This window comes from Lathyrus oleraceus, chromosome 5, assembly GCF_024323335.1.
Source record: "Lathyrus oleraceus cultivar Zhongwan6 chromosome 5, CAAS_Psat_ZW6_1.0, whole genome shotgun sequence".
Lineage (NCBI taxonomy): Eukaryota > Viridiplantae > Streptophyta > Magnoliopsida > Fabales > Fabaceae > Lathyrus > Lathyrus oleraceus.
In genome coordinates this window covers 507,752,193-507,766,143 of record NC_066583.1, presented here as the reverse complement: position 1 = coordinate 507,766,143, position 13,951 = coordinate 507,752,193, and the positions used below count along the sequence as shown (strand labels likewise).

The 13,951-nt window shown below is 34.6% G+C and overlaps 2 protein-coding genes across 6 annotated transcripts in view; both read left to right on the top strand.

Moving 5' to 3' along the window:
• Window positions 1-8,056, top strand: part of LOC127085859 (uncharacterized) — a 102,014-nt gene extending 93,958 nt beyond the window's left edge. For 2 of the 3 annotated variants that reach the window (XM_051026416.1, XM_051026418.1), the window contains exons 2-7: window positions 5,822-5,910; window positions 6,278-6,345; window positions 6,583-6,696; window positions 6,781-6,943; window positions 7,581-7,733; window positions 7,820-8,056. In XM_051026416.1, the coding sequence (XP_050882373.1) occupies window positions 5,836-5,910; window positions 6,278-6,345; window positions 6,583-6,696; window positions 6,781-6,943; window positions 7,581-7,733; window positions 7,820-7,846 (600 nt within the window). In that variant the 5' untranslated portion in view covers window positions 5,822-5,835 and the 3' untranslated portion in view covers window positions 7,847-8,056. Of the gene's footprint in view, window positions 1-2,203; window positions 2,297-4,781; window positions 4,852-5,821; window positions 5,911-6,277; window positions 6,346-6,582; window positions 6,697-6,780; window positions 6,944-7,580; window positions 7,734-7,819 lie in introns of those variants that run through there. The other variant, XM_051026415.1, reaches the window with a different exon arrangement.
• Window positions 2,147-13,951, top strand: part of LOC127085857 (protein TRIGALACTOSYLDIACYLGLYCEROL 1, chloroplastic) — a 95,909-nt gene continuing 84,104 nt past the window's right edge. Inside the window, exons 1-2 of one of the 3 annotated variants that reach the window (XM_051026414.1) lie at window positions 2,159-2,296; window positions 3,689-3,876. The gene's annotated coding sequence lies outside the window, so the exon portion shown is untranslated. Of the gene's footprint in view, window positions 2,297-3,688; window positions 3,877-4,781; window positions 4,852-13,951 lie in introns of all 3 variants that reach the window. The other 2 variants (XM_051026411.1, XM_051026412.1) reach the window with 2 other exon arrangements.

The window sequence follows — 13,951 nt, the reverse complement described above, 5'->3', positions numbered from 1 at the left end:
TAATAACTTAGGGTTTATTTTAATATTATCGAATATTTCATCTAATTTGTTACTAAATCATGAATATGTTTTATTCTCTTAATTGTAGTACTTTGAGGAATACAAAACTTACTCAAGAGCAAATTTGGATGAAATCAAGGATGAATTGTGTCAATTCATTGTTGATCAAAGAATCATATAGCTAGGTTGTATATTGTTGTACATATATGTATGGAATGTTGTTGTTGTATGCTGTTGTTGTATATATGTTGTATATTGTTGTTGTAATTTTACTAAATCATGAATATGTTGTTGTATATTGTTGATCAAAGAATCATATATTAATGTTGTATATATGGAGGATTAATGTTGTATATAAATGGATTCATGTTGTATATATCAATGGATTAATGGTGTATAACATTGGATTAAAGGATGAAATCAATATGAATTTTACACTTTTGCAGCATGCGAACAGGTTACCAATTAAATATCCACTGTTTTTCAAACAAATTTTTTTAAAATAACTAACACTTTAGAGGGCGCTTTGTCCAGAAAGCGCCCTCTAAACACTTTACATTGACAACTTTAGAGGGCGCTTTTTCCTGAAAGCGCCCTCTAAACACTTTACATTGACAACTTTAGAGGGCGCTTTTTCCTGAAAGCGCCCTCTAAACACTTTACATTGACAACTTTAGAGGGCGCTTATTCCTGAAAGCGCCCTCTAAACACTTTACATTGACAACGTTAGAGGGCGCTTTTTCCTAAAAGCGCCCTCTAAACACTTTACATTGACAACTTTAGAGGGCGCTTTTTCCAGAAAGCGCCCTCTAAGGTGTCCCTTTATGGACCACTCCATAGGGCGTTTTTTTCTGAAAGCGCACTATAATGTGGCCACTTTAGAGAGCGCTTTCTCCAGGAAAACAAAGCGCTCTCTTTACCTATGCCAGCGCCACTTTAGAGGGCGCTTAAAAGCGCTGTTATAGGCCAAAATAAACGCCCTCTTTTCCCTTATTTGGCGTAGTATATATATATATATATATATATATATATATATATATATATATATATATATATATAAATTTAATCAATTCTAAATCAAATTCAATTACCATATGTTGAAAAGGCTTTTTGATCTTCAATAACTAAAGAAAAAATTAAAAACACGCAGATATCAATAGTTAGGGGTGTTCGCAGTGTGATTTGGATGGTTTTAACGCTAAAAATCATCTGAACCGCAAGAGAAAAAAATATGTGGTTCAGTTTGATTTAGTTGACTTTTTGAAATAAAATCGAACCAAACTAAACCAAACCAATGCGGTTTGGGTTGGTTCAATTGGTTCGTTTTTTACAATATTTTTATTGAACTATATATACATCTATACATACACCTATAGAGAACAACATAACTTTGTGTTTAGTCATTCATACATTACCAAATAACAACATTTAGACAAAAACTTCTCATTCAATATGCAAAAATCAGATTAGATAAAAGTGAAATAAAAAATATAAAATAATAACATAAAACAATATAAAAAATATTTAAAGAAAAAGAAAAAATGGAGGAGATGAGATATTTCATAAGATGAAAAAGAAAGAACATAAGAGATGAGAGAAATGTGTGATAAAAATATAATTAGAAGAGAAAACAATAACATAAAAATGAGAAGATGAAAAAGAAAGAACATAAGAGAAAAAATATTATAGTAGAAGAGGTGCGACATATATGAAAAAGAAGATGAAAAAAATGTGTGATGCTACTAAGATAAATTTGAGAAGGTTAAAATTAAAATCCTAAGTGAGAGGATGAAAATATTTGTAAGGTTAAGACATAATAGATTTGGATTTGAGATTAGATGTAAGATAAGTGAAATTTTAATTATAAGATAATGCGGTTTGGTTTGGTTTAGTTCAATTTGTAAAATACAAACCGCAAATCAAATAAAACCGCACAATTTTGTTAAAAAATGACCGAAATACATCTAAATTAAATGCAGTTTTTTGAAATTTCGATTTAGTTTAGTTTGCGATTTTCTATTTGATTGATTCGGTTTTGAACACCCGTACCAATAATTAAATTTTCTAATAATTATAATAATTAATTAAAACCCTAAAACAACCAAACAAAACGCAGCAGCTTCATCAAAAACAACAGAAATTCCCCATTTACCCTTCTGTTGGATCAGAAAGTAACAATTTGGTTTGGACTTGGGAGTCACTCAACTCAATCCACCGTACAAACGAAAAGCTCGCCGGAAAAAAGCCGCCGGAATACCTCGTTGACCGCCATAACAGTTAGAAAGTCCGCCACAAGGTTTTCCTTTTATATTTTATTTATTATACTCTTCGAATTTTCATCCTCAGTTCGATTTGCGGCCACCATAGATTGTTATGCGTTTTTCATGGTTTTCTTGAATCAATTTTATTATGCATTCGTTCTCTTAATTTCGTAGTTTTTATTTGTAGAAATGCACATTTTGTATATGTTTATGGTATATAAACGATAGCATAGGTAATTTTGTTCGTTAATTAAATATGAAATAATCCATATAGTTAAATAGTGTCACAGATTTCTACTGAAAATCTACTTAAAATTGAATCGAAGCTGATGGTTCAACGCGTCGAATAGCATTGTTTACTGTCCGTTTAATTGAACGGATTGACTGTAGTTTTGTTAGGGTTTTGGCGGTTTAAAGCATTTGAAGTATGACATGGAACTGGAAGTATCGGTGGTTTGATGCCGGGTTTGGTTTTTAAAACATTGGAGTCAATATGCTCATCTAATTCCACCCTTAATTTTGATAAATCACCTTTGGAACTTTTTTCATCTCTTTCTCTGACTCGACAATTTCATGTTTAGTTCTTGAACTTGAAAAGTTGTAGTTTCCTTTTTTTCCCTCTCCTCAAGCTTGTTCATATTGCGCATTTTCTCTCCACATAGTTTTTCAAGTTTAGAACAAACTCCGCGTTGGGTGCAAGCCATGACAAGTCAAACCCTGTTACAATAAACAAACATTTCTGTTTAACGCTAATGGCCATAACCATTTTAGTTACCTTGGACTTCTGTTTACACAATTCTATCACTTGTAACTAACTTTTCTATGTCGTTTGTTTGTTATAAATGAGCTGGCTTATTGTAACTGCCTAGCGTCGTCATTAACAAGGGATTGCGCTATTGGAATTTGTAACCATATAGAATCAATATTCAATAGAATAAACAATAAGTTCAATTTTTCTTTTCTCAATGTTTCAGTAGTGAACACTGAATTCTGAAAAACTGAAATTCATCTCACTATAGTTTTAATCTTTTAAGGCTTTCACATTTGTCCTCAATCATTTTTGCCACCATTGTGATCTCAAGGAAGTGCAAAACCCTACCAACAGTGTTATTAACGCTGTGCTACATTGCTATAATGCCGTATTTGAAAACAACTTTTCTCAATAATTTATCGCTAAACAATTACAATTTGTTCATATTCCTTTACCAGCGCCACCATTTGATAACACTGCCTGTCTAGTCTTGTAAGAAACAAACACTCTCTGTTCCTTTGGTACTCTTCTAGGGAAGGATGAATATGGAAAACTTTTTTTATCCATGAAAAATACACTCCGTCAACTAATCCCCAGTCTCTTTGTAGTCAACTTGTTTCCGATAAACTTCGAAATCAGCTAACAGATTGAGATCAATTGACTTTGATTCCAACAGTAGCGGAATTTATCAGTGGAGAATCTGGAATTTGATGAGCAGAGAGTAGAGGGTTGAGTAGAAAGAAGCATAGCATCTTCCAATGGATTGGGAGGCTTCTCTCGAGGAACTAGACTGTCACTACTACTAGCTAATGGAAAGTTATTTTTATTTTAGGTTTGGTTAAATATCTGCCAAACCTATTCAGGGTATGCACTGTTTGCTAAAATATACGTACCATATGTCATTCACAGACTAATATAGTGAATTTGCCATTATTTTTTATTGCAGCGTTTCTTTGAGTTCTGGATACCTGTTTTTTGTTTGTTTTTATTATTCAACCGAATTGCTTTACAAAAATCTTGCAAATAGTATATTACAAAGAGAAGTAAATGGTTATGACACAAGTCACATGCCTTTTCTCCTGCAAGTATTCTACTACCCTTTGTTTCATCCTTAGTAGTGTAACCAATATGCGCGTATTGTGCTTGAGTTGGATAATGCTTTTTATAGCCATAGAAGGCCCATACTGTTTTGTATAGATGAATGCTTCTGTTACATACTGTTTTCATTTCTGAATGAATTTTCATAGTCTCCTTTTTTCTGGAGGAAGAAAAATTGACGGGACTGCTAGGATTGTCTAGAATGTGTTGTCATTACTTGATGAGTAACTAATTTTGATTCTACTATAGATTTTATTTTCTCCAAAGGGCATGATTAGTTGGTTACTGAAATAGCTATTTTTACATTAAAATAACCATTAAAACTAATAAGCATTTTGAGTTACATATTTATTCTTATTAATTTACATTCTATAATCATGATGTCTCTGTAGTATCATTTGTTTTATATCTTAAGCTTAAGATTAACCAGACTGAGGTGAGTGTTATGATATTCACGTAGAGCATCATCTCTGCTCATGGTCGCAAGGATATGTATCATATACTCAACATGTTTTTTTTTCGTCAAAAAAGTTTTCGTGCAGTTTTATGTGAATCTTAATGTGGCAAAGGAGCATAACGTTTGTGCCGTTGTATATTATTTTATATAACTTTTTCTCAACCCGGTCTCATATCTAACTAACCTGTCGTATCATTTATTCATTCCTTTTTAGAGCTTTTGGAGGAAGGCCGGGAAGGAAAGAATCGTCTTTCTTAAGATCAAAGCTTGAACATCCCACACAGGTTGTTAAAAAACTTAAAGAATTTTTTGCATTCTAAATTAAAATTTATTTGCTCGTTTTAAATTCAGTTTGTGTTTTCTTGAATAGAAACCACGAAAGTTATGTAGATATTAAGATAGATGACATATACTACATTGTGTTCCTATTTGTTAGTGGTTTACCTTTATGATTACTAATGATTCATTACCCTTTGAGCTGTAAAATTAGCATTGCCAAGGCTATTAAATAATTTACACAATTAATAAAGAAAGGCTTCAAATTGACAGGCTCTTTCTCAGCAATTTAAATCAAAAGCTCAAAATGGAACTCAATAAGCATATAGGCTTTCACAAACTGCAACAGTGAAACCAAATGAATGTCCCCAACAAAGTGTTGACTATACATTTAGAGCTGCCAATATGGTTAAGTCCCCCTTACTCACCCCAGCCTATGTGGTGGGTTAAGACCAAAAAGCCCGCCAACACTCATAAGCCCATATTGCCATGAATAAGAAACTCAAACGCAAAAATAAATAAAAAACTTTTCATTAGCTAGTAGTAATGACAATCTAATTCCACTAACTCCTTGTAAAAAGCTTCCTAATTTATAGTCATAATATGGGCTTTTTGGGTTGGCGGGCTTTTTGGTCTTAACCCACCACATAGGCTGGGGTGAGTAAGGGGGACTTAACCATATTGGCAGCTCTAAATGTATAGTCAACACTTTGTTGGGGACATTCATTTGGTTTCACTGTTGCAGTTTGTGAAAGCCTATATGCTTATTGAGTTCCATTTTGAGCTTTTGATTTAAATTGCTGAGAAAGAGCCTGCCAATTTGAAGCCTTTCTTTATTGATCGTTAGACCTTTATTGCATTTGTCCTCATTTTTCTAATTTAAGATAGCACATCCATTTTCTTTTGTAGTTTTTTGAGTTATTGCTCTGTGCAGTTCTGAATTCATTGTCGTAATATGAGATGAAATTGTTAATCCAGGGAAAGTACTCGATATGTATGGGAGAAAAGCTTGCCAACTTGTGAAAGAATTTTCAAGTGGAGAAAAGGGCCAGCTCACACCATTTAATGTAAGCCTGGTTTTTCATTTTTCAGTTAGACACTCATTATTAATTTCTAGTTGGTTTATGTTGCAACCTGCTTGTGTCGTGGAAAATAATATGCATGATTGATTTGATTGTAAACCCCATTTTGGTACTTAACTTTTGGTGAGTTTTATTTTTGGAGTTTTAGGAAAACTTGGCACTCTTTTGTAAAACCCATTTAAGATGTTCCTGGCCTATATCATCAGTGTCCTGGGATTGCTAACTATACTCTTAATATTTATCTACTGCAGACTTTTTCCCATACTCTGATAAAAAACTCATTAATCAATCTTTATATTGTTGTGAATATGTGCTTGCTTTGACTTGATACTTTTTTCCAATGCTCTTGTAGAATGACTTGTTTGACCAAGTAATATCAGAGTGCAGCCAACATCACCTTGAGCTTCAGGCCTTGATAAGGTAATGGTTAAGATAATGTCCCGATTCTCTTTTTCCTGGTGTGTCCCTTTTCTTCTTGTTGGAGTATGACACCTCACACAGGCATGATTTTTGTTGAATGAATGCCTGTGTTGGTTGAGCCATATTGCTAGGTTAAATGTGAGGCAATGCAGTGTCTTGCATATTTTACTCACGAATCCCTTTCCACGGTATGTTTTTCCATACGGACATGACATGAGTTTAGTGTTGTGTAAACAGGAAGATGCAGGAAGAAGGTTTGGATGTCCAAACAGCTAGGAATCCTGACCACTATGGAGCCCTCATCCATCTATTTTCTATAGTTCGAAATAAACGTTGTCTAACAGCTTATGTGTAAGTATCGCTTTCAAATGCCATTTACCATCATCCATAGTTCCTTTATTTTTGTTCTTTGATTCTGAACATATATCCATTCAGGTATAACCGAGCAGAAACTATACGGAACCTGTTATGGAAGATAGGGCCCGTGATTCCAAAAGAAATTGAAGAGAAGCTTAATCATTGGGAGGAAGAGTATTTCAAGAAGCATTCTGTAGCATTGAGAACTTATATGTCAAAAGCACTGGTTGATTTGACTGTGGTAACCTCTCCTCTCCATCCCTCATCTCTTGCCTTTCTTTTTCACACACATGCACATGTATACTTCACAAAAGAGAAAGGTACCAATTTATGTTACAAATACGTCTATCGATTTGCATTTTCATGATCTTTTATCTGTAATAAAACCCTTGGTGAATTTAGCTTTAGCCGCTTGTGATTTTTTAACGAAGCCACATGTATGCATCTCAACCTTGGGTTCCAGGTAGTTGAGTGATTCTATTGATGCTGATACAACTAAGGAATGTTAAGCATATGTGTCAGAAACATTTATGAGTCTAGTCATATAGATGGAACTGTCGTATGATTTTTTGTGCTGATGCACGTTCTGTCGCTAGACAGACTGGTAGACTCACATCAGTGTTATTCTTCTTTTGAAGCAAACTGAACCATTTTATTTATAAATCAAACACGACTGGTACAAGCTGTATCATCTTAGTTTTACAGCAAAATATACTCTTCCTTCCAGTTTTACAGCAAAATGTACATTCAAAGTCAGAAGTAATTATTGAGCAAAACATCATCAACCATGATTTTTCACAACGAATCTAGTTCAGCTTTATTTTGCAGTTTCTGGTAACAAAATGAACTTGTAAAAAACAATGAACTACTTTTGATAGGATATGGTACCACCAAAAGATCCATACATTCAAGTAAGGGTCCTTGAAGACATAAGAGAAGGCATTGTACTTAGTGATAATAAGAATCCCAATTTCGCCCGCCATTCCATGCACTTTCTGAAGCGAACTGATGCAGAGAAATATATCTCACGGGTAAATTATCTTGTACTAGCTTATACTATAATTTGTAATCCAGAATAGTCTAAAGTTCCACCTAACTAGTTTATTTCTCTCTGCAGGGCTTAATGGAAGAGCTCACTGGTTGAACTGCTTGTTCTAAAAAATATGTAGATGATAAGTTTAATTTTGGACTTGATATGTTGGATTTATTATTGTATTAATATTTTCTCTAGTCTTAGTTATAAGAGAATTAGTCCTAACAGGAGTGCAGTTCACTTAATTTTCCAGATTTTATTTTCTAAATCTTAGAATCCAGATTTTGTTCTTTTAATAAAATCCAAGATTAATAACCTAAATTTTGATCATGTTTTCTAAACGAGTGTTTTGATCATGTTTTCTAAACGAGTGTTTTGATCAAATAAATCAACTAGAAAGATGGATATGATGAGCGCATAGGAAACTATTGTGTTTCTTTGGTAACTCTTACCTGAAACAAATAGGGAACAAAATAAACTAATCAACTCAATTAATGATATTTGTTTGCAACAACCAATTTATTTTCTAGAGGAAGATTTTGATCTGATGATGTAGTTGTCCATGTGAGAATCATGTGCAAAGAATAGTACAGGCAAGGCAAATAATAATATGCTATTCCTATCGTAGTTAACACAAGTGAATAAAGTTAACAATTTGACTAGCAATATACCCTTGAGTCAATATTAGATTTAGTATATATGAGAAGTGATATTGTCACTTTTTTTAAAATAATATATCAAGTTTAGATTTAGTATGAAATCATCCTATTTCATAAATTTCGATATTTGATTTAATATGTGCGGTGGAGAGGAGTGTTATCACTCTTTTTAAATAATATGTTGAAATTAGATTTATAGTATGAAACTATCTCGGAACATTTTTATTAATATAATTCAATTTTTCAAAAAAAATCTTAAAATAATCCACATTTTAGATAATTTATCAAACTACCCTACATTGAAGCATGTGTGTCAGTTCAATTGGCGATGATCCTTTAAATTAAAGAGAATGCGCCAATTGAATTGGCTTATGCACCTTGTGCTGCCAAGCCAATTGACGCCTATGTGTTAGGTTTAAGAGGAGACGTCAATTGGTCGGACACATGTGTGTGTTGTGTAATTTCTTTTGAAAAATAATGGACGTTTTATATAAATGTCAAAATCGGACCATTTGGTATTAATATTAATATGCGTTTACATACGAATACCAAAAATATTAATGTCGTTGATCGGGACGACCCAATCGACCTTCGGTTCCACATCCCCTAGCTACTCGAATGCGTGGCCCTAGCCCACGTTGATGATTCACTCCAGGTGTTTGAGTATTTGAGGACCCAGAAACATCACCACCTGCAGAAGATTCCCTAAGATATTCAGACAAATCCACGAAGTTCTGTGTATGCAATGAAGCACTACCGTCATAGCTGAGTTCGTGACCCATGACAGAGTAGTTGGGGTGTGTTTGAGTTATTGGAGGGCGACCGGGACGATTGAAGGGTGACATTGGTGTGAATGATGGGTTAAAATAGTTGTTGTGGTGTTTAGTATTCATATGGTTGTTGCATGTTTTGGTTTTGTGATTTTTGGGCTTCTTGGCTATAGTAGGAGAGACGATTGATGTTAAATGATCGCTGAGTATTTTGGCTAAGGCGACTATGGTAGGGTGATGTGTTGGGTGCATAGAGGTGTTGGGTGTCTTGATGATGATCTTCTTATTTGTGGTGGTACGGAGTATGCTCTTGGTATTGTGGTTGGGTGTTTGGTATGCTAAGGAGGTTTGTCTATTTGTGGGCCGATAATTTTGATGGATAGGGGGTTACGAGTAACCAGTCTGGTAATGTTGTGAGGGTTAGATGTTGAACCTTCTTGTGTGTAATTGACTTACCGTGGGTCGTATAAGTACATATCCTCGACGAGGAACTCAAATTCAATCGATTTGTACCAAGCCATATAATTACGAGTTGGTTTTTCTTCGGTTGGCATCACATCGTCACTTAAGACATGGTCTTGTCAGTGTTTCCATTTTCAACACTCAGATCTAGCGAAGTCTTGCCAAGGGTTAAAGTTCCATTGGTCGTTAACTCTTCGTAGATGTCATTCTCCGAGGTTTATCGGGGGATCTGGGATGTGTTGAAGCACACCGAGCTGCAATTTAACATAGTCACTATGATACATCTCCACAGTGGTGAATCTGATGATCGGTGTGCATGCAGTCCAAACGATTGCATCTTGTTCGTTGATTTCATGTTCATGATCCAAGTTTAGATATGGACGCCAAATGAATTGAAAGTGAAAATATATTCGATTATAAAATGGGTGATATTAAAATCACATTATTACGAATTAATTCGGTTAATGGCAATACATCTGCTGGTCGAATGTGATCCAAGAGATTGTGATACTGGGTAACACAATGTATAGGACATCTGTTGTAACGCATAACACGAGCCGACCATCTGCACCAAAAAAGTAAATATATTGTTTAGAGATAATAATCGGTAAAGTAAGTAAGTATCGTTAATGTTAAGAACTTATTTTTATGCGTACATGAATGTGAACGGGTTATGGGCGCTAGGGACGATAATATGGATCAACCTCATGCTTGGAGCAAAACAACGCATCCAAAAAATATAGATGTGTCTTTGTGTGCAGTTTTACACAAAGAGCTATAAAGATAAGTCAAACAAGCGGACCCCCAACTATAACTTCTTATTTTATCTACATGTCTTAATAAGGGTAAATACATAACATGCATACTATAACCACTTCTTATTTTATCTAAATCTCTAATTTTTAGTATTATTCATCTTCTTAATTCAAACATTTCTGGATAATTACTAAATTCCACCTTCTTTTCTGTTTCACTCAGTTACAAGGAAGGAAAATGTGTTCTTTTTTTTATTGGTATGATGAGAAGATACCAGAACATTCACAGGAAGTGATTCACTTTTGAAGAAGGTTAATGAGTTGAAGAAGAAAGATGGTTTAACAAAGAAGAATGATGATGCCCTGAAGAAGAATATCAAATTGTTGATTATGTTATTGATTTTGTCTTGGCTTTTGATCATCATGTTGATCACAAAAGCCTTTGTTTGAGTTTAGATGTCATTGTTGTAAGGTTAAGGTTAATGTTGTAAGATTTAGTTGTCATTGTTTGAGTTCAATTGGTGTTACCTTTGATGTCCTGTTGTAAGGTGTTACATATGTTATTAATGACATGTAATAAGTTTTAGCAAGGTTAGTGGCATGTAACAAAAGTTTGATGTTGTATCCGGTGTTCTGTCACAATTCAATTAAGTGTGATGTTGTAATTGATGTTCTGTCACAATTCACTATGCAGTTCAATTTTCCTGTCACAATTTCAGTTCAATTTCTATTCAATTTTGTTGTCACAATTTTTTGATAATGTTGTAATTCTATCTATTTTTTCTGCCACAATTTTTCTATCACTGATAAGATAAGAGCTTGAATTCAAACATAATATTTCATTAATAATAAAAGGTTACACATTAATGTTGTAATCCATTTCAAAAAGTGATGCATCTTAGAAGGTTACACATAAAACTTACAAAATGTGATGCATCTTACAAGGTTATACACAAAACTACTACATTAGGTGCATTGAACTACTACATTAGGTGCATTAAACTACTATATTAGTCTTGTTTTTGTGGTGCTTGTGATCCTTGTGTCAACACGGTTGGTGGTTCTTGTGTCGATTCTTTCTTTTGCTTATTTACCCTGTTACTTCCTTTGGACAATTTTTGGTGCGCCGTTGTTTTTCCTTTGCAAGTTCTCGAATTGTGTCCAAAATTCCCACATCTCTTACACTTTACAGTTGTCAAATGCATTGGTAATGCATTGCTTGAACTCGATTCTCATTAGCTTTATTTATCTTATTCTTTGGTCTACCTGGAACTCGTCTCATTACCGGTGGATTAATTGGTTCTCATTGAGCAGTTAGCCAAAGTCTTAGACCGTTGGAGGGGTGAATAATGTATGAATATGTTGTCATAAATCTTGTTTTTCTGTTGATAAAAATAACACATAACATATATATCAGTTCAGTTCAACATACATTACACATAACATATCAGTCAGTTCAATACACAACATCATTGCAATTAATATGCACATATCAATTCACTGCACAATAACATTGCAGTACATATCACATATCAATTCATATTTTACAACACATATCATATATCAGTGCAACACAAACTATATTTTACAAAACATATCACATATCAATTACAACACAATCCAACATTGCACATGTCACATACCATTTACAACACAATCCAACATTGCACATATCAGTTACAACACAATCCAACAACACATATATTACACAACAGTGCACTGGACAATCCAACAACACATATATTACACAACAATGTTCTTGTTTTGGCCGTATATGCTTGAGCTGAGGAGATCTTCACACCCCACTTATCAAGTGACTTTGAAATCAATCCCCTTGGCCTCATTTTAGGTGTATGTCTAAGGACCAGTGTAAACCTCTTAGCTAGCCACTCAATTTTAGTTTGCCCATTCTTGGAAGTCCCATCACATGTATGATCATCAGTCAAGCTCATCGACTTCTAGAATTGGTTGGCTACCATTTTACTAAATCTCGTGTGAAAAGGGAATTCATTATCACACCTGATAACTATTCTTTTGCTATTAGTCTTTAATCTTAATTAAATCCAAGTCTGATAATCTCAATTCCCAACACAAATTCATCATTACACTTTCTCCAAAACGTCACGTCTAGCCCACGTTCAGAGTTCACTTCCATCATTTCCTCACATCATGATCTCTTTTCAACTTCCACCTCTCTAACATTCCCATCAGAATCGGCCACGTGTCCCACTACCATCATTACCGTTCTAAAGCGTTTCATCATCTTCTTCCTATAAATACCCATAAACCTTTTTCTTTAAACCCTTTTTCACTTCAGATTACTTTTCTTCATACCTATTTCTTAAGCTTTCATACTCTCTTGAGAAAAATCCCTAAGTTCTTCCTAACAATGGCGCCCCAAAAACCTTCAAGCAGCAAACATTCCAAGAAGAAACAAGACTCAGCTTTCTCTCCTGTGCATGATTTAAAAGAACTAATGACCATTGGAAATCAATAGTATGTTCCAGAACCTCCAAATGAGAAAGAGAAAGAATGCATCTATAAATCCCAGGTATTAATCCCTGTTCTTATTTCTGGAAACTGTCATGCTATGTTAGGTCCCCTTCCAAATTTAGAGATTAAACCAGATCGCTTAAAAGAATTTTTCCCATCTTACTTCCACACAAAACCCATAGGCGCTGGAAGAAAACCTCAGCCTAAAGAGAAAGTTGTAGAACAAAATGACCCACCGAGTTCGACGGATACTAGAGAGTTGGACTTAGTCTATTTGAACTACCCCAGGATATTTAGAACTTGTCCATGGTCGAAAGACCCTTCTGACTACGTATCTTGGCTGGATAAAATCGAAAAAGTTAAATGGGCTTTTTTGAAAGAGGTGGACATTTTCGACCTTATTCAGTTGTTGAGAGTAGGACCCAATATCTGTCCAAATATGCTTTTGACTTCTCTCTACTTTTGGGATAGTACCTACAACACCTTTCACCTCCCTTGTGGGATGGTTACGCCCACTCTTTTTGACGCGGCAACCATTGTTGGCCTTCACCCCAACGGTATAGACTTCGACCCTACTGTCTTAAATGAAGATACCATTGCTTTCAAGACTAGCCTCGCCCCATACTCCTTATTTATGTCCTATTATCATGACAAGAGTACTACTGAAGTTTCAGATGTCGAACACATAGCTTTTCTAACACTGTGGCTATCCAAATATGTGTTTTGCTCTCGCTCCCTCCATGTTGCTAAGAGATTCGTTACCATAGCCAATCAGCTTCATGCAGGCACAAAACTATGCTTGAGCGAAATGATTCTGGCGAACCTTTATGAATCTCTGAGTGAGAGCGTACATCTTTTGAAAAACGCCAAAACTCAAGGTAAAATCAACTTATCAAGACCTTTTTGGTTCTTGCAATTATGGCTCAATGCCACATTTGAAGCTAATCTTCCTGTAGCACCAGAAGTAGATGAAGAAGAAGTAAAAAATAGGACTGTCGAATGGCCAAGGTTGGTGCTAATAACACCAACTGATGAAGGAATCAGCCTTCGACAAGCTTTCAAAAGCTATGTCATAAT